Below are 19,881 nucleotides of genomic sequence, written 5' to 3' on the forward strand. Positions count from 1 at the left end.
ACCCTACTGGAACCATTGGTTTTGTTGTTTGCGTGACTCTCCGTTCCCTCCTGGATGATCATATTTCTCTGCAATGCTGTAGATTTATTTTGTAACTGGAAATTATTCTCCTCTCTGAGTGTGTACAGAGCCCAGACTTGGCAGCATGTCTGAGATGTATCTGTGCTCTGCTTTACAGCATGAACCCCTTAGACTTGTGGCCAGATTCTCTATGTAAGACGTAGAGAATAGACATAGAAGGGGTAAAGAATGCCATCTGTGGCTTTGAAAAAGAGTTCCACCAACAATGCCCCAATAAATACGATGTTTAAACACAGTGATGTCCAAAATGAGTTGGGGAAGTTTGCAAGACAATGCCTTAGAGCGCAAGAAGAAAATATTACTACCTGTATCATTTCTTATTTCATGCTCTTATCTTATTCTTATCTTACGTTTTCCTTTTTACCTTTAAGTTAGTGTATACATATAATTCATAAATAAAAATACGCACATTGGGAAATTCTTGGTCAAAAATTTTGTTGATGGAATGCATAATCAAAAATTGTGGGGTGCTGCTTTAAATATGAACTTAAATTTAAACATAAACATTCATGTTTCCTATAAAAGCTTTATCTAAATTTTAATCTTATGGTCAAATTTGATAAATTTCATAGCTTTCAGATTTTCCCAGATGCATATGAGCTATTCTTGTGGTAATTGATAGTATCCATTGTAACGTACAGGCTTATCGTATAGTTACTAATGTTACATAGTTTAAATATATATAACGTGTTATAAACATAAGGTCATTGTTCCTATTACTTACATCTATGAAATTCCTTTTATTTTCAGATTTGAGTTGGGCTCATTCCCCATAAGAATGATCATCTCTGGTACAACATCTCATTTTTCTTCCAAGGATGAGTTGCAGGAGGTTTGTGACTCTCTATTGCCAACAATTTAAAAATAAATGTTCAAGTTATAGAATTGAAAGTAAATTTAGATGCAATCTGGTTTTCAGTTGTTGTTTTATTGAAAGAAAATAAGCTGTTTGTCCAATGTCACCTAGAAAGCAAGTGGAAGAGACAGAATTAATGTTCATAGCATTCAAAATGAAAATTACACTTGAGGGACGAGTCCTTTTGTATTTAGTTTGCATTGTATCATCACTTGAGTGATTATATTGAAGTTTGAAAGAGTGCTTGAAGGTCTTTTTAACAATATTGCTCTTTATGGTAGTTCTACTAACCTCTTTTTAAAAAGCATTCTTGTGTTTTACATTGCCTTTCCACAATAAATTTATTTACTTTTAATGCAAATTCAGAACTTAAATCCCAGATCACTGCTTACTTTATGAACTTGACTCAATCTCTTACCTTTTTTTACCTACAGTGTGCTTACTTGTAAGATTTGTCATTCCTGTCTTACTTTACCTATTGTTTGAAGATAAAGTGACATAATTATGCCCCCAAAAGAGATGAAGAAAATAACTTTTTTAGAAGTCGTCAGAGAAATGCTTGCACCTGTGTTTGTATAATCTGCAAGCTGTTTTGAAACCCTTTGAAAGATAAAGTGTTTTATGAACCATATCAGTAATTCTTTTCTGGCTTTTTTTTTTTTTCAGGTGAAACTGTTCTTTGAATCTCTTAAGGCCCAAGGATCACACCTAGATATATTTCAAATTATTCTGGAAACCATATCCAAAAATATAAAGTGGCTGGAGAAGAACCTTCCCACCCTGAGGAAATGGCTACTGACTAGTATTTAAATGGTCAATAGAAACAGCACATCAGATGCTGTGTTTGTGGGAAGTGTGCAGAACCAGTGTTCCAGATAGTTTAACCTGTAAAGAGCCTCAAGAAGTCAGTCTACACAGCTGCCTGTGCTCAGCTATCACTTCTAGCTGACAGACATATGATGCTGGGGTGGAGCCCCAGTAGCCTATTTTAAAGTAAACCTCCTGAATAATGGAGATATGTGGAGATATATATAGAAGTAGCTGCCGCAACACAGACTGTCTACACTGCCCCACTTTAAGCAACTACTATTTTGCTTCTTTGATGCTTTTTAAGCCTTGCATAGTATCCTGGAGTTTTCCCAACCAGGTTACTTCCAAGGAAACATAACCAGTCTGCAAAAAAAAAAATCTTTCTTTCACATCTTTCCATCTCCTCACCCTTCTGCTTTCTCAGCTCAGCCTGAATAGTTTATTTATTTTTTATCATTCATGTAAAATCTCAATCAAAGTATGAAGCATATGGATCAGGAAAACATGCTGCTGCTACTGCTGCTAAGTCGCTTCAGTCATGTCCGACTCTGTGTGACCCCATAGATGGCAGCCCACCAGGCTCCACCATCCCTGGGATTCTCCAGGCAAGAACACTGGAGTGGGTTGCCATTTCCTTCTCTAAGGTATAAAAGTGAAAAGTGAAAGTGAAGTCGCTCAGTTGTGTCCAACTCTAGCGACCCTATGGACTGCAGCCTACCAGGCTCCTCCGTCCATGGGATTTTCTAGGCAAGAGTACTGGAGTGGGGTGCCAGGAAAACATACTTATTGCCAAATCTCAGGTTATTTCAAACTAGACGTCAGGGTTTATCAAAGAAGCGAGGAGGGCCTTTTGGCTTGAGCCTAACATTCATGAGGAGCCTTGAAAGCAGACTTCTGAGGTCATCTCTAAATGAAGTTAAATCTGGAGTCACAGTGGTACAGGAGAGAAAGATGATATCACCCCACTTTAACCCATGCCCTATTGCATTTGTAATAAATCTTTTGAAAATTGCAGAGTTAGATCATACTATTGGATCTATTTTGGCTTAAATATATTTTGTATATATTTTGGCTTAGTTTGATGTAAATATTTAAAGGTATCACTATATTTTGTAAACCAGTTTTGGCATTTCTTCATATTTTAAGGGAATCTCCATCTTTGAAATTGTTTGACTTAATGGTTTGACTAAGGTATTAAGAAATAAAACGTCACTCTAAATAAAGGTAGTAAATTTATCAAATTCATGATCCACGTATAAGTCAGTATAAAGTATAATAAGTTCTTATAAGATTTGAATCAATCCACAGATTACTGGCTTATCTTGGTTATCAAAGAAGGCTGGGATTATTTGGGTGGGAGTAGGGTGGCAGGATGTTATCCAATCCCTTTTAAATTATTTCATATCATAAAGATCTGTAGACCTTTCTCTACTGCCACAGTCAGAGACAGGATACATTTTGGATGGACATGGGCGTGATCCAGCACATATTTTGTTAAGTTTGTTTTTAAATAATTTCTTGAAGTCTTTCAAGCATCTTGGACTCTAGAGTTGGCCTGTTCATGGCTCTATAAGGTTTGCATAACATCTAAGTGATGTCCCTGTAGAAGTGTATTTTTGCATAAAGAAACTGAAAGAATAAAGAATACTATTTTTTCCACCAAAATAATATGTAAATTAAGCAGTAAAATGTATATGAGTTTTGGTTGAATTGTGCCATTAATCTTGCTGTTAGTAAGAAAACTTCTTTCTCTTGTGTAATAACTTACCTGCCGTAAGTTTCCAAGTTTTTAATTCTCTTCCTTTTAGTTAATCTCTCTGATTCTTAAGAATTGAGTACAGAAAATGGAAATTTTATTATTTGATGAGATTGAACATGAGAAGTGCTATGCCAATGATGTTTTAATGAATAAAGAGTTTTTTTTTTAAAAAGAAATACATTTATTAGTGTGGTATTTCAAAACCTTTATGGTGGATGCCAGACCCCTAAAACAAACTAAAGCTTGGCTAACGTTAGTTTTAGTTTCCTTTACCTTGAATGAGGACTTTCCTGGTGGCTCAGAGGGTAAAGCGTCTGCCTACAACGTGCAAGACCTGGGTTCACACCCTAGGTCGGGAAGATCTCCTGGAGAAGGAAATGGCAACCCACGCCTGTACTCTTGCCTGGAAAATCTCATGGATGGAGGAGCCTGGTAGGCTACAGTCCATGGGGTCACAAAGAGTTGGATGACTGAACAACTTCGCTTTCACTTTCACCTTGAATGAACAAACAAGTCATGAAAAGGTTATATACAATATCACGAATAATGATGGTGTGACCGACCAGACCCAACTTCACCATGCTTCCCTGACTCCCCACAGAGGCACAGGGAAAATTTTGTGGTTTCCAAAGCCTACTCAGAGTGAAAACCTCCCATATCAGGGGAGCCCAGAGCAATGGCTTGTTCCCTTTAGTGTCTGTGTCGGACAGAATAGGTCTTTCAGCCCTCAGAGTCCAACTCACTACTGTGATATGAATTTCTTTACCTACTTCATGTACCTACTTCTGCATTTAACTCTTTGCTATGTCACTGGGGTCTATTTGAAGTTGCAGAAAAGCAAGCCTGGCAAGGAACTTCCTGGAGAGATCCTAATTTTCTGAGGGAAGTTCTTAGGTTTGTTTTGTGTTTTGAAAAATTTTTTGGCAGGGAAAGGGGTTATTCCATTTCAAGAAATAAAGAGAGCCTCTATATAGTCACAGGACCTAGTTTTCTTCTTAAACATTAATGTCTATGAAATACAAGATTGTTTATAGTGGCCACATTTGTACTCTGCAACAAAATACCCCTTTATCGGAATTCATTGTGACCTTATTTCCATTTGACAATGTCACTATTTTTCATTCTACATGTAATCACATTTACAGACTTCCAATCAACCATCTGTTGTCTGCTTGCTAAAACCTTAATCTTATCAGTCATGTCTCCAAGTCCTAAAGAAAAAAGAGTGAAAGGGATTATGAAAGAAGTGGGTTTGCTGGATTTGAAGTATATGTATATTTTACATAATCTAATATTTTAATAGGTAATACCAAATTATTTTCCTGAAAGGGGGTCTTAATTCACTTTCTTCTTACCCTTATGGTCTTACTTGTCTGTATTCAATGGTAATTTTTTTGTGTCTAATAATACTTTCCACAGTAAGGGACAGTTTCCCCAGCTACTTACATAACTATGCCACTGGTTTCTTTTGGTTTGTGTTTGCTTTGAGCATCTTCTTGAACCCTGTTTGAATTTTTCTGTATGCTTTAGTTTCATATGAGTCGTTTGTAAACAGCCTACACCTGAATTTTGTTTTCTATTATGTTCCCTAACATAAGCCTACTCCTTGGAAGAAAAGTTATGACCAACCTAGATAGCATATTCAAAAGCACAGACACTACTTTGCCAACAAAGGTCCGTCTAGTCAAGGCTATGGTTTTTCCAGTAGTCATGTATGGATGTGAGAGCTGGACTGTGAAGAAAGCTGAGCGCCAAAGAATTGATTATTTTGAACTGTGGTGTTGGAGAAGACTCTTGAGAGTTCCTTGGACTGCAAGGAGATCCAACCAGTCCATTCCAAAGGAGATCAGTCCTGGGTGTTCTTTGGAAGGAATGATGCTAAAGCTGAGACTCCAGTACTTTGGCCACCTCATGCGAAGAGTTGACTCATATGGAAAAGACTCTGATGCTGGGAGGGATTGGTGGCAGGAGGAGAAGGGGACGACAGAGGATGAGATGGCTGGATGGCATCACTGACTCGATGGACATGAGTCTGAGTGAACTCCGGGAGTTGGTGATGGACAGGGAGGCCTGGCGTGCTGCAGTTCATGGGGTCGCAAAGAGTCGGACACGACTGAGTGACTGAGCTGAACTGAACTGAACTGAACATAAGCCTGGCTGGCTCTAGCTTCAACCTCAATCCCCTCTACTCTCAAGCCTTGAAAACTAAAATTTTAGCCCTCAAGGTTAACATTGGCTTCAGCCTTCTGCTAACCCAGCTTTCCTGCTTGCACTTAGCTTTTTATAGATGACTATTCTCCACTACTTTTCAGGTGACAAATGCACTCAAATAGTTTGAAAAAATAAATTTCATTTTACAGTTTTAGTTATTTTTAGCAAGACGGTTAGTCAGGGGACCTAGTCTAGCATATTCCCAGAAATCATTATAACTTTTTTCCAATATGCAAATGCCTTACACTTACATGAGAGGCTCCTTAGGGTGGAAATTGGTTTGTGGTATTGATTGTGTAATATCGATTTCTCAGAAATAATGTTGTGGGGTGCCTAATCGTGTATCAAACTTAAGTTAGCAGTATAAACAGACTGTTTGTTCAGGATTTAAATCAGGAAAATTTTCCAATATTCATTAAAGATAAATGGTTAGAAAGTCTGAGAAATGCAGACTTAACAAGATAGGAAAACATTTCTGTCTCAATCACTTCTGCAAACTTTACTTCAAAACTGTAATTTCAAGATCTTTTGCTAATTTGTTTTCCTTCCCCCTAAAGTCCTTTTCTTCCACCATACTCCCAGATAAGTTCGGATAACCAGTTTTCTATTCTCAGTACATGACTCATTAATTCTCATCTTTAGGTATTTACACACATGACTTCCCACACTTCAAAGTTCATATCTTCCTCTTTTGAATTATACCATATTTTTTGTTTTCAATACAATATCTTGGGTTGATGCCTCTGTAAGGAGTTCCCATGTTAATACCACCTGGCTTGTCCCTCTAGTCATCCAAACAGTCCTCAATTATAACCACAAACCTCATTTTAAAGTAGGCAAAGCAAATTGCCTATGAAAAGACTTAAAAGATACGAAGGACATTATTTCTCAGTTTTAGAACCGTGCAATCTGCTATGTGCTCAGACGCTCAGACATGTGCCCTTTGAGACCCCATGGACTGTAGCCCACCAGGCTCCTCCATCCATGGAATTCTCCAAGCAATAATAATGGCGTGGGATGCCATTTCCTCCTCCAGGGGATCTTCCTGACCCAGATGGGATCCAACCCGGGTCTCCTGCATTGGCAGGCATATTCTTAGCCATTAGCACCCACTGGAGAGCCCCTTTAGCACAGTTCAGTTCAGTTGCTCAGTCGTGTCCAACTCTTTGCGACCCCATGAATCGCAGCATGCAAGGCCTCCCTGTCCAACACCAACTCCCGGAGTTCACCCAGACTCATGTCCATCGAGTCAGTGATGCCATCCAGCCATCTCATCCTCTGTCGTCTCCTTCTCCTCCTGCCCCCAATCCCTCCCAGCATCAGAGTCTTTTCCAATGAGTCAACTCTTCACATGAGGTGGCCAAAGTACTAGAGTCTCAGCTTTAGCATCATTCCATCCAAAGAACACTCAGGACTGATCTCCTTTAGAATGGACTGGTTGGATCTCCTTGCAGTCCATGGGACTTTCAAGAGTCATCTCCAACACCACAGTTCAAAAGCATCAGTTCTTCAGCTCTCAGCTTTTTTCACAGTCCAACTCTCACATCCATACATAACTACTGGAAAAACCATAGCCTTGACTAGATGGACCTTTGTTGGCAAAGTAATGTTTCTGCTTTTGAATATGCTATCTAGATTGGTCATAACTTTCCTTCCAAGCACAGTATTCTCTTTTAAAAACTGCTTTCTAGTAAACCAGTGAGTTAGGAAACCCTAACTCATTTCTATTATTTTGAGTTGGAGTTGGAATAAGGATAAATAGAACACTCTAAAAACTTAATATAGAAAGAGGTGGAGAAAGGGGGTGGGGGAACTTTTTCTGAAAGAGAAATAGTTGTCTCCATGGTATAAGGCTGCAGATATGAAATTTTATTTTCTTCCTATTCATATCTCCAGATGTAGAGTCAAAGAGTAAAAGCAGAAATCTTAGAAGAATAAGCAGAATTTTTTTAGCTGGGAAAGGGTAAACAAGTAGAGATATGTCAGCTGATAAGGATTAAAGAAAAGCTCTGGTCTGAAATAAGTATGCACAATCTATGTGATCCAGACAGTTCGAACCCATTGGAGTCAGACCCTATGTTCTGAGTGAGTTAATTCAAGTCATGCTCAGGGACTGAATTAGGTCATTTAAGCAGCAATGAATAAAAGTGAAAGTGAAAGTCCCTCAGTCGTGTTGGACTCTTTGAGACCCCATGGACTGTAGCCCACCAAGCTCCTTTGTCCAAGGGATTCTCTAAGCGAGAATACTGGAGTGGGTTGCCATTTCCTTCTCCAGGGGATCTTCCCAACCCAGGGATTGAACCTGGGTCTCCTGTATTGCAGCTGGATTTTTTTACCATCTGAGCCACCAGGGAAGCAATTAAAGGTTTGTATTTGTTTATTCTTGTTCTCAGTTCAGTTCAGTTGCTCAGTTGTGTCCGACTCTTTGCGACCCCATGGACTGCAACATGCCAGGCCTCCCTGTCCATCACCAACTCCCAGAGTTTACTCAAACTCATGTCTGTTGAGTCAGTGATACAATCCACCCATCTCATCCTCTGTCATTCCCTTCTCCTCCCACCTTCAATCTTTTCCAGAATCAGGGTCTTTTCAAATGAGTCAGTTCTTCTTCTAGAAAATAGTTTTGATACTACTGATCAAAGCACAGTCTTAAAAATAATGCTCTATATTCTAGAAATGCCATTACCAGGTAGGAAAAGCGTGTTATTCACCTACTTTCAGTTGACTATTTCTCTGGGATGCCAAAGTATTTGGATTTTAAGTCCAAGGGAGGTGGTGTTGGCTCCACCACCTCACTGAGGACCTAGAAAGAAATAACACCTTCACTACTGACCTTGCAAAGCCAAATCTATCTAAGTGCTGCCTAAAAAGGGAAACTCATGGATTTTTTTTTCCCCAAAAATACATCTCTCCTTATCTAGTGGCCTCTTTTCTATAATTCCACAATTACAGATTCATCCCTTTCAGTTAATGAAAGTTGAAATATTAAATTGTAATTCATTAATCATGCTTTAGTGTGACTTCTTAAAAGGTTTTTTTATATGGGTCGTTGTAAAGTCTTTATTGAATTTGTTACAATATTGCTTCTGTTCTATGTCTTGATTTTTTCACTGGGAGTTAGGTGTGATCTTAGCTTCCTGACTAGGGGTCAAACCCACAACCCGTACATTGGAAGGTAAAGTCTTAACCACTGGACCACCAAGGAAGTCCCTTGATTTCATTTTTTTTAATTAATACTTATTTCTTTATAGCTATCTGGCAAAGGGTCTGTAAGGAAAGAAGACCCTCAAGCTGGGAGAGGATTGGGGGAGTGGATTTTGGAATGAAAACAGTACCCCCAGAAAGGACTGTTTGGGTAGGAAGCTTGAGAGGGCAGGATCTGTTACTTATTTATGGATACTGTGTACAGAGGGCTGTATTGACTATGTGAAGCAGCACCTAGAAGTGAGGAAGGAAAATAGAAAATGAGACCTCGGAGAACTCAGAGACAAGCCCACTTGGCAATTTTGCCTCAGAGGCTCCTGCCGGTATATGACTGTATAATTGCGCATCATGTATTATGCATTGTGAATGAATCCCGTGTGCTGGGCCTGGTTGTAAAGCCTTAAAAGCAAAACCTTAGCTCCCGTTTTGTTTTCAGTTCTCTTTGGTCTCTGCACACCATGGGCATCCCACAAACAATGCTGGCTGAATAACAGGCTGTGCAGGCAACCGTCAGCCAGCAGGAGGAAGAAGGCATCTGAGTCAGCCTAGAGTCAGCCAAGAACTGCGGCCAAGTGTCATTTCCTGCATAAATATTGCAGGACCTTCCCCTGGTCAAAAACAAACAAAAACCTGAAGGACATATTCTACAGGAATGAACCAGAGGCGCACGTCTGTTTCAGCACAGCTGTAAGAAATAAAGGAAAACAAAAATCAGTATCTTCAGAAGTGTAAACATCTCCCTAGAAAGAGTAAGCCGTTCAAAAATTCCCGCAGGAGATCATCTCTAAAAAGATTTTTTTATATCCTCTGATTTGTAGGGCCTGTGCTTGGTTTTCACAGCTGGAGTAGAGCCTACCGTCTTTGCTGTGCTTACGTATCAACTCGACACCAAAAACCTGGTTTTCTCAGGACACCGTTATTTTAAATCATTAGGTTAAAATATGTCAGTGTTAGAAAAATTGGTTTGCTCTTGTAGTATACCTTGTGAGTCTACTCTTTTATCTTTTCACGCAATGTACATGGAATTAAAGTTTCACAATTCACATTTAATAATAACAGCAAATACCTCTTTGGTGCTTATTTTGTGCCAGTCTTTGCCTGAAAGCATTTTCAGTGTGTTATTCATCTTATCCTCACAGTAACCTTAAGAGGAAGGTAGTTGTCCTTAGTTTGCAAGGAGAAAATGAAACCCTGGGAGGTTAAGCAACTTGCCCCAGTCAGAGGCAGTGGTCTTTAGTTTATTTACAGAACTGTGCATTCTCAACATGGTCAATTTTAAGAGCATTTTCATCACCCCCAGGAGGAATCTGTACCCATTAGAAGTCACTTCCTTCCTCTCTTCACTCTTAGGCAATAACTAATCTATTTTTTTTCTCTCTATAGACTTGCCTAGTCTGGACATTTAAAAACAAAAAATCAAATAATACAGCATATGATGTTCTGTATTTGGCTTCTTTGATGGACATTTGGGTTGTTCACACTTTTTGGCTATTTTGAATAATGCTCCTATAACCATGGGCTTCCCTGGTAGCTCAGTTGGTAAAGAATCCACCTGCAGTGAGGAGACCCAGGTTCAATTCGTGGATAGAGAAGATCCCGTGGAGCAGGGAAAGGCTACCCACTCCAATATTCTGGCCTGGAGAATTTCATGGACTACAGTCCATGGGGTCGCAAAGAGTCAGACACAACTGAGAAAACTTCACTTTCCTATGATCATTCATTTACCAGTTTTTGTATGAGCATAAATTTTCAGTTCTTCTGGGTACATAACCAGGACTGAAATTGCTGGATCATACAGCAACTCCATGTTTAATCTTTGGAGAAACTACCAGACTATTTTTCAGCACATTATTATTTTCAACACATTATTTCCACCAACAGTGTATGAGCTTTCAATTTCTCTACAGCTTTGTCAACATTTACTTTTATCTGGCTTCTTGATTCTAGCCATCCTATGCCTATGTCTAGCCATAGCATGAAGGGGTACCTTATTATGGTTTGTATTTGCATTTCTTTCATGGATGATAATACTGAACTTTTTCATGTGTTTATTGGCCATATGTGTTTCTTCTTTGGAGAAGTGTATATTCAGATATTTTGCCCATTTTTAGTTAAATTATTTGTCCTTTATTGCTTAGTTGTAAGAGCTGTTTATATATTCTAGATGCAAGTCCCTTGTGAAGTATATGCTTTGCAAAAATTGCCTTCCATTATTTGGGTGTCTTTTCACTTCTTTGGGTACTGTCCTTGGAAGACAAATTCATCTTCACCCTTGTCTTATTTCCATTAGAAAGATGCTGTTACAATGAGTTGAACTGTGTCCTCCAAAAATTCATATGCTGAATCATACCCCCCAATACCTCAGAATGTGATTTTATTTGGAAATAGGGTCAGAAATGTAATTAGAAAAGAAAGAAAGTGAAGTCGCTTAGTTGTGTCCGACTCTTTGTGACCCCATGGACTGTAGCCTACAAGGCTCCTCCATCCATGGAATTTTCCAAGCAAGAGTACTGGAGTGGGTTGCCATTTCCTTCTCCAGGGGATTTTCCTGACCCAGCGATCCAACCTGGGTCTCCTGCATTGTGGGCAGATGCTTTTACCGTCAGAGCCACCAGGGAAGCCCAGGGAAGTAATTAGTTAAAGATAAGGTCCTGTTGGAGTAGGATGGACCCCTGTTTCTATCTGATATGTGCCCTTATTAAAGAGGGCGATATGGGCACAGACAGGAAACAGGGAGAATGCCTTGTGAAGCCTGGAGCTTTACTGTCATAAGTCAAGGAACTACCAGAAACTAGAAAAGCGCCCTGGAACATATCTTTTCTTGGTGTCTTCAGAGGGAACATGGCCCGACAGACACCTTAATGTTGAGCTTCCAACTTCCAGAACTATGAGACAACAACTTTCTGTTATTCCAGTCACTTGGATTATGAGATATATATATATATATATATATATATATTTTTTTTTTTTTTTTTTCCTCACAGCAGCCTTAGAAAGCTAATACAAATGCCTAAGATTTATTTTTCCATTTTGGTAGTTACTTTCATGTCAGCCCCCTTGTGGCTCAGACGGTAAAGTGTTTGCCTGCAATGCAGGAGACCCAGGTTCGATCCCTGGGTTGGGAATATCCCCTGGAGAAGAAAATGGCAACCCACTCCAGTAATCTTGCCTGGAAAATCCCATGGATGGAGGAGCCTGGCAGGTACAGTCCATGAGGTCGCAAAGAGTCAGACATGACTGAGCAACTTCACTTTCACTTTCTTTTTCACTTTTCATGTCAAAATACAAGACTTAATAATATAACATTTCTAGGTTTGAGATCCTAGTTATATTGATCAATCATATGAAAAATTGCATTGAATTGGGCTCTATCTTTACATTTCTTATACAAGTATCTTAGGGTTTTGAACAAAATCAAAATATTTGGCTCTTAGTTACCTAAGCAGACCTTATGCTTTTTAGATTTAAGCTTAACAAAGGGAAATGTTATAAAGACTCTTAGTAAAATAAGGTGACATTATAAAATTAAAATTTCTCTTTTCTGTTAGAAGTTATCGTATACCACAGATATTAATTTCTGTTTTGTATTTTTCTCCCTTTTTTGTAGTTCTTGTCTTAACAACAACATAACTATGTGAATTAATCTCTTTAAAAATAAAACACCCTTTAAATATTTTCTTAGATTACAGCTTATTATTTCTTGCTTGTTAGAAACAAGCTATTTTATTCTGAAATGTTATTCAATTATTTCTATCTGATTATAAAGATAAGGTGGCTAGTTTTGATGAATATGCAATCAATCAAATATAATACAAATAGATTAGGGAACTTGACTCAAATGTCAGAAGAATCTTGCCAAGTAGTATAGGTACAATGGTGAACAATATTGAGAAAGGAGCTTGGAACTGGATTTGAAAAGACAGAGTGATACTCCTTTTCTGATCGAGCAGCTCGATGGCTATGTGATTATGGGCAAATCACGTCTCCTTCTGAACTTCTCAGTTACCCTACGTACATTATGATTTAGATTCCTTTGGTATAAAGACACTCAGGAGCACTGAAGTCCTGGTATTTGTGTTTGTGTGTATGCTTGTAGTTTTGAAGTGGCGGGGGAGCGGGTAGCGTGGGGATGCTATTATTGAGCTATATCACATTAAAAAGATACAGGATTAAATACCAAAAGTTATTAAAATATATCAATATTCATAACATTGGGTAGACATTTAGGTTGCCTACCTAACATTTTGGTTCACTTAATCTCTTTTTCCTTTCTGAATAAGAAAAATGAGTTTGTCTGAGTGCCCCCTTCATCCCCCATATGAAATAAGGGAAGTGATCCTAGACCCTGCTTTGTTTAGACACCACTCACAGGAACTTTGTTTTCATTTCCAGAGACTGGCTTAGAAATGTACATAATAAAGGTTTGGTAAACCCAGGAAGAATTCTAGTAGGGTATTTCTTAGAAAAGTTTCTTTGTTCTTAAGATAGAGACATCAAGAGAAAAGTTCTTTCTTCTTCCCCTGCCAAAGCCACCTTGTTGACTAAATGGCCCTCAGTCTCTCAGAAAACTGCTCAGAGAGTACAGAGTGAGAAATTGGGGTTTTGATGAGGTTGGGGAGCTCTGACTGGAGGTTGCCTTATTTCTTCAATTGTTATATGAGATGGTAAATGTCCTTATTCTTCAAACTAGTTTGATTCAACATAGTTTTTTTTGTAGTCCAAAGCATCTGCACTAGTATAAGACTGCTCCTTCTTGATAACCTTTTACTTCATTTGGCTGAATCTTTTGGTTAAACTGTAAGCTATACAAGGACCTCCCTGGTGACTATATGGTAAAGAATCTGCCTGCAATCTTTCCTGCCTGGAAACCTGGGTTCGATCCCTGGATTGGGAAGATTCCTGGAGAACAGAATGCCTACCCACTCCAGTATTCTTGCCTGGAGAGTTCCATGAACAGAGGAGCAGTTCATGGGGTCACAAAGAGTCAGACACCACTGAGCGACTGAGCACGCATGCAATACAAGGGCTTCCCAGCTGTCTCAGTGATAAAGAATCTTCCTGCCAATACAGGAGACACAGGTTCAATCCCTGGTTAGGGAAGATCCCCTGGAGAAGGAAATGGCAACCCATTCCAGCATTCTTGCCTGGGAAATCCCATGGACAGAGTAGCCTGGCAGGCTACAGTCTGTGGGGTCTGCTGAACGTGACTGAATGACTGAGCACGCATGCACAAGTTACAAAAGAACTCTGTTGGATAATCATTCTGCTTTCCTCTGTGCTCTAAACATTTCTCAACTTGCTATAACAGATACAGGGTATGTGTGCTGCAAATAGGTTATTGGAGTGATGAGATGTCAACTCCTCCGGTCCTTGAAGTGACTGGAGACTTCACGGTGGTCACCTGTGTCCTGCTAGGAAGCTGCATCCACCATTTATTCAAGAAGTGAATAAATATCATGTTCAAATATGTGCACTGAATTAATGTATTTTAATTGTCTATTTCAAAGTCATTAGAAAGCTTATTTAATAATGCTAAACCTAAATTTGATGTGGACTATCAATAAATTATATGGGAGTATCAATTAAACAGTGAAATAGCCATCCAGTAGCCTCAGGTTAGCTATATTTCTCTTTAATTCATATCCATTCCGTGGATTATTGTCATTGACTTTAATTTCCCTGCGGGGATAGGGAAGAAACAGAAAGCTCCAGAGTTCTGGTGTAGAGCACATACGACCTGAGCTCCATCCTGTCTGCCACCTGTGAGTAAATCCTCTAACCTCTTAGACTTAAATTCCCTCATCTGTTCAACAAGGCTTGGATTAGCTGTCCATGGCATAGGAAGTGTTTTATTTTGATGAAAAAAGTTCCTATTTTCATTGATTAGCAAGTTTGTTGCTTCTTTATAACTAAATACTGTTTGTTATTCAAGGAGCTCATATTTGCCTTTCATGTTATTTATTATACATTATAATTAGCTCTCCAAATTTTTGGCTTTCAAATATTAAATAGACATCAAGGATTCTGAAAAGAGTAAATGAGTATAGTAGATAATGTCACACTATCTCCTCTGATAGCGAATAATTACTTCATGATAATTTAAAGTATTATGCCCTTCACTAAAGAGGAAGTTCTGTGTGGGAGGATAGGAGGACGTTAGAGACTGAAATATAATGGGTTTCAGCTTGAGTCTGTGAAACAGTGTTCCCTCAGAAAGGCTTTATGAAGTGAGATGTAAAATAGTACCCAAAAAATAAAAACCCAGACTAAAACAAAACAAAATTAATTTTTATTCTTTTGAGGGTAGATAAGATTCTGAAACATTTTGATTTTTGTTACTCTTTCTATCTCCAATACAAACCCACTAGTCTTTAAATGGTGCTTCCGTATTTGTGTGTGTGTGCGCGCGTGTATGTGTGTGTGTGCATATGTGTGTGTGTGCACGTGTGTGCACGCATGTGGTCACACCCACGCCTGGGTAAGAACAGGAGGCAAAAGTTGGCAAAGGGAAGATAAAGAAGTTATTTGTCTTTATGCCAAAGAAATCACAAAAGATATGATGATCCACCTATATTTGTTAGTGCAATGGTGAAACATTTTTACAAGTCTTTGCAGAATTGACATATTTAAAACCAAACACAAGCTAATGTGTTTCACACTTAAAAGCATGACAGACTCCAGCTTACAGGTGAGGTAAGGTGAGGAGATTTAACAAGCTGTGGAGTTGTAAATATCTCTAAGTGCTTTGACTGCAAAAATAACTCCAAAGGAACATGACAAGACCCTGATTCATCGGAAAAGACCCCGATGCTGGGAAAGATTGAAGGCGGGAGGAGAAGGGGAGGACAGAGGATGAGATGGTTGGGTGGCATCCCCGATTCAATGGGCATGAGTTTGAGCAAGCTCCAGGAGTTGGTGATGGACAGGGAGGCCTGGTGTGCTGCAGTCCATGGGGTTGCAAAGAGTTGGCTGAGTGCCGAAGAATTAATGCTTTTGAACTGTGGTGTTGGAGAAGACTCTTGAGAGTCCCTTGGACTGCAAGGAGATCCAACTAGATCATCCTAAAGGAGATCAGTCCTGGGATTTCTTTGGAAGGAATTATGCTAAAGCTGAAACTCCAGTACTTTGGCCACCTCATGCGAAGAGTTGACTCATTGGAAAAGACTCTGATGCTGGGAGGGATTGGGGGCAGGAGGAGAAGGGGACGACAGAGGATGAGATGGCTGGATGGCATCACTGACTCGATGGACGTGAGTCTGAGTGAACTCCGGGAGTTGGTGATGGACAGGGAGGCCTGGCGTGCTGAGATTCATGGGGTGACAAAGAGTCAGACACAACTGAGCGACTGAACTAAGCTGAACTGAGCGACTGAACTGAACTCAAAATATAGGTAAGAGCCTCCTGTCTAAGCAATACAATGTGTGGGGTCCTTTTAACAAAATCCAGCACTACAAATACTATATAATATTTGAACACTTATGTACCAGCCCCTGTGATTCGCTTCCTATTTTTGGTTCTGAAGTAGACATGGTGTGGGGGGATGGGCGGGGGGGGGGGGGGCGGTTGCTGAGGAGGCAGCCTAAGGGCTCTGATTATCTTTAACACAATGTCAAGAGAAGTGGCTTCCCTTGTAGCTCTAGGTAAAGAATCTGCCTGCAGTGCAGGAGACCCGGGTTCAATCCCTGGGTTGGGAAGATCCCCTGGAGAAGGAAATGGCAACCCACTCCAGTATCCTTGCCTGGAAAATCTTATGGAGAGAGGAGCCTGGTGGACTGCAGTCCATGGGGTCGCGGAGAGTTGGGCATGACTGAGCAGCTAACACTAACTAACTAAGAGAAGAGGGCAGCTTTGAAGTGTCATATGATACAGACCTTCTCTGTACTGATCACAAACACATCACTCAATACACAAATGTTTTCTGGAAGGGTTTTCAACACTGCAGGAGAACTAGAACTCTAAATACTGTGGCATCCATTCACAAATCCTAGGGTTTAGGATACAGCCCTTTATGAAGGTAATGACCCTGTCTTCCTGGAGCTTGCATTCTGGAAAGAGAGATTGATAATAATGAAAGAAGGAACAAAAACACAGTTTTAGACAGTGCTGGTGCTGTAAAGATAATAAAGCAGGGCTCAGTCTTTACTTAGCAGATCATGTTCGGACCTATTTTCCGTTGGGGGGTCAGGGAAGAGCTCTGCAGAGATGACATTTGAGTTGAGCACCGAAAGACAAGAAGGAACAAGCAGGGGAAAGCACGAGGCAGAAGGAACAGTTCATCCACGAGGAACGCGTTACAGGAATGATTGAATGTAACTTGGCGACTTTCAGGAACAGCCAGAAGGGCCTCCGTAGACAAAGCATCGTGGGCACAGGTAGGAGATGCGGTCCCAGAGTTCAGGCAAAGAGTTTCAATTTTATTCTAAGTGTGGTTGGTATCCACAGGAGGTTTCAAAGCGGAAGTGGGCGATTTAATACGATCGACACTTTAAAATGAAACATTGCAAAATACAATAATTGCACGCAGCTTTTCTAATTTCTAATCTAATCTAATCTAATCTAATTTCTAAATTCCCACTCGGGTTAAACAGCGCCGCGGCCGTCCCCGTTTGCCCAGGCTGTTTGCGCTCGCTTCCAGCTTGTTTGCACGCGACACCCTGCTGTTGACAGCCTCGGAGGAGAGCCTGTGACAGTTGGCAGGCGCCGGGAGGCGTCGCGGGAGCCAAGTTGCTGCTGGGGCCAGGGCTGCGCTGGGGAAAGGACGGAAGAGGGGATGGGAGGCGGTGGCCGCGTCCTGGGAGGGCTGCAATCTCCGCGCCGTGGCGGCGATGCACCCTCTGAGCAAGGGATGAAGAAGCCGGGGGCCCAGACGAGCTTCCCCGGGGCTCACGGCGCCCCCCGATTTGTTTCCGTCCTGCCCAGGGTTTGACGCCGGAAACAGTGATGGCTGGGGGGCTGCTGGAGGCTGGGGCGACCGAGGGAGTTTCCGTTTCTCGGGCCTAGCTCCTCCCGGCCGGGCCGCAGCGGCGACACCCTGGGGGGTGGTGGTAGTGGAGGGGGGAGCCTCGCCAGGTGTTGATTTAAGGCTCCGCGGGGCCAGGCCTTCTGCCCACATCCTGCGGCGCCAGTTGGCCCCGGCGGATCCAGCGCCGCGTTTTGTCATCTGCCTGCACCAGGAGGTAGAGGCGGCGACCCCAAACCCGCTAGCTCCCTGGGGACAGGACCCCAGGTGCCTGACCCCGGCGGTACCCACCGCCCCCCCCCCCCCCACTCACTTTCAGTCTCCAGGCCACCGATCGCTTGGGACCACTATGCGGCAAGCGAGTAGCCTACGGAGACGACCCAGAGTGCCTGTTCCTTGGAGACTTGCCGAGGGGAGCTGGACCCCCCCGGGGAAACTCGAAGCTTGGGCAGTCAGCGGAGCGCCCTGCACTCGCAGCCTGCTACCTACTCTGCCTTCAGATCTCGGCGCCCGTGGCCACCTCCCACCCAGGTCTCTGTCCTCACCCAGCCATCCGAACCAGCGACCCCACTGGGTCTGCATCCCATCATCCTAACTGAAGGCTCAACAGGAGGGGCGTGTGTTTCAGCCTCGTCTGTGGCCTGTGTTTCTCGTCCCATCTCTGGAATGTCCGCTCCGTGGGGCGATGTGTTACGCGCGTGGTGCCGGGCTCCCGGCGTCTAGAGCCGGGACACCTGCCAGACGGGACAGACCATCCCGTTTGCTTTAAAGGGACTGAGCACGGTTCCGAGCGCTGGACCAGAGAGAGCGAGAGCTTGAGCCCGCCGGCCTTCCTGCCCGGGGCGGGGCTTGTTCTGGACACGCCCCTCCCAGGCCCGCCCCGTCCCAGGAGCCGCCCCCCCTTAGATTCCCCGGCTTTCTCTGCAGCTGTCTGCAAAACCCGGAGTGGCGGATCCCAGAGAGGGCGGAGGGGCGCCGCCCCTCGCGGCACCTCCCCGGCAGCCCTGGGCGCCGCGCCGGGCATGCTCAGTGCGCAGGGCCGCTCGGAGCTCTCGGAGGAGGAAGCTCGCGCGCTCCCGCTCTCAGGAGCCGCGGCCCGGGGCAGTGGGGGCCGCAAATAATGGAGCCTTTCACCAATGGTGAGTAGGCGCGGCCGGAGGGAGGCCGGGGCTGGGAGCCGGGCTCTCCCGGGGCCCAGAGGGTCGTGGGGAGTCGTGACACGCGAGGGCGAGCTGCAGCCGCCTCCAGCGCAGGTTTCCTGCGAGAGGTTTTGCGGTGAGGGGGGGTGGTGCTGGTGTAGGGGACCCGGGGGGGAGGCTGTTGGAGGCCTGGGGGAGGGGGCAAGAGGCGGCAATCGCCAGGCTCGGGGGTCGAGGGCGGGGGTTGCTGGCGTGAAGGTCAGCGCCACCGCCCGTCCCGGGTGGGGACACCCGGTGTCCCGGACACCTCGCTCCTCTGCGCAGCCAGGTGGGCGAGCTGCAAAGTTTGGGCTGCGGTGCGCATTGGAGGGGGGGCGGCCGGGAAAGTTGGCACAGCTTGGGTTTGCCCCGAGTACAGAGTGGACTTTGGGGCGGGAAGGGTTAACGGGCGGTCAAACCCTCAACTTGGGTGGCGCGCCCGGAGCTGTCCCCCTGCCCTTCGGCGAGTTGCCGGTGTGACTTTTTCTGATAGGGCTGGGTGGAGGGGTGGAGGCTTGTTAGGTTAATTCAGTGGAAGGTAGAGAAAAACTTGCAGAAAAGCTGGATCACCCCGGCTGGACGCCGGGGAGGTTCCTGCCCGCATTGCTGCTCTCCCCGTCTGTTGCGGAGGCATTCCGCAGGAGGTTCAAGCTTCCTCTCCCTGGCTCCCAATAAGATCGGTTTTTTTATTTTCAGTCGAGACTCATTAAATATCAAGGGACCGTCACGGTGATATCACAGTGTGACTTGAGGCGAGTGTCCAAAGCCGGAGCCTGCAGGAGGTTCGGCTAACAGCCACAGCCTTTTACTGACCGAAGGGAGC

General features: G+C 42.9%; 2 protein-coding genes across 3 annotated transcripts in view; both read left to right on the forward strand.

Moving 5' to 3' along the window:
- The window catches only part of ERAP2 (endoplasmic reticulum aminopeptidase 2), a 52,944-nt gene extending 49,266 nt beyond the window's left edge, over positions 1 to 3,678 (forward strand). For both annotated transcript variants that reach the window (XM_019965455.2, XM_019965456.2), the window contains exons 18-19: positions 832 to 913; positions 1,604 to 3,678. In XM_019965455.2, coding sequence (XP_019821014.2) covers positions 832 to 913; positions 1,604 to 1,747 — 226 coding nt within the window. In that variant the 3' untranslated portion in view covers positions 1,748 to 3,678. The remainder of the gene's footprint in view (positions 1 to 831; positions 914 to 1,603) is intronic.
- A 15,173-nt stretch (positions 3,679 to 18,851) lies between these two features.
- The window catches only part of LNPEP (leucyl and cystinyl aminopeptidase), a 102,569-nt gene continuing 101,539 nt past the window's right edge, over positions 18,852 to 19,881 (forward strand). Inside the window, exon 1 of the mRNA XM_019965457.2 lies at positions 18,852 to 19,019. Within this exon, the coding sequence (XP_019821016.2) occupies positions 19,001 to 19,019 (19 nt within the window). The 5' untranslated portion in view covers positions 18,852 to 19,000. The remainder of the gene's footprint in view (positions 19,020 to 19,881) is intronic.

The sequence above is a fragment of the Bos indicus genome, chromosome 7 (assembly GCF_029378745.1).
Source record: "Bos indicus isolate NIAB-ARS_2022 breed Sahiwal x Tharparkar chromosome 7, NIAB-ARS_B.indTharparkar_mat_pri_1.0, whole genome shotgun sequence".
NCBI lineage: Eukaryota > Metazoa > Chordata > Mammalia > Artiodactyla > Bovidae > Bos > Bos indicus.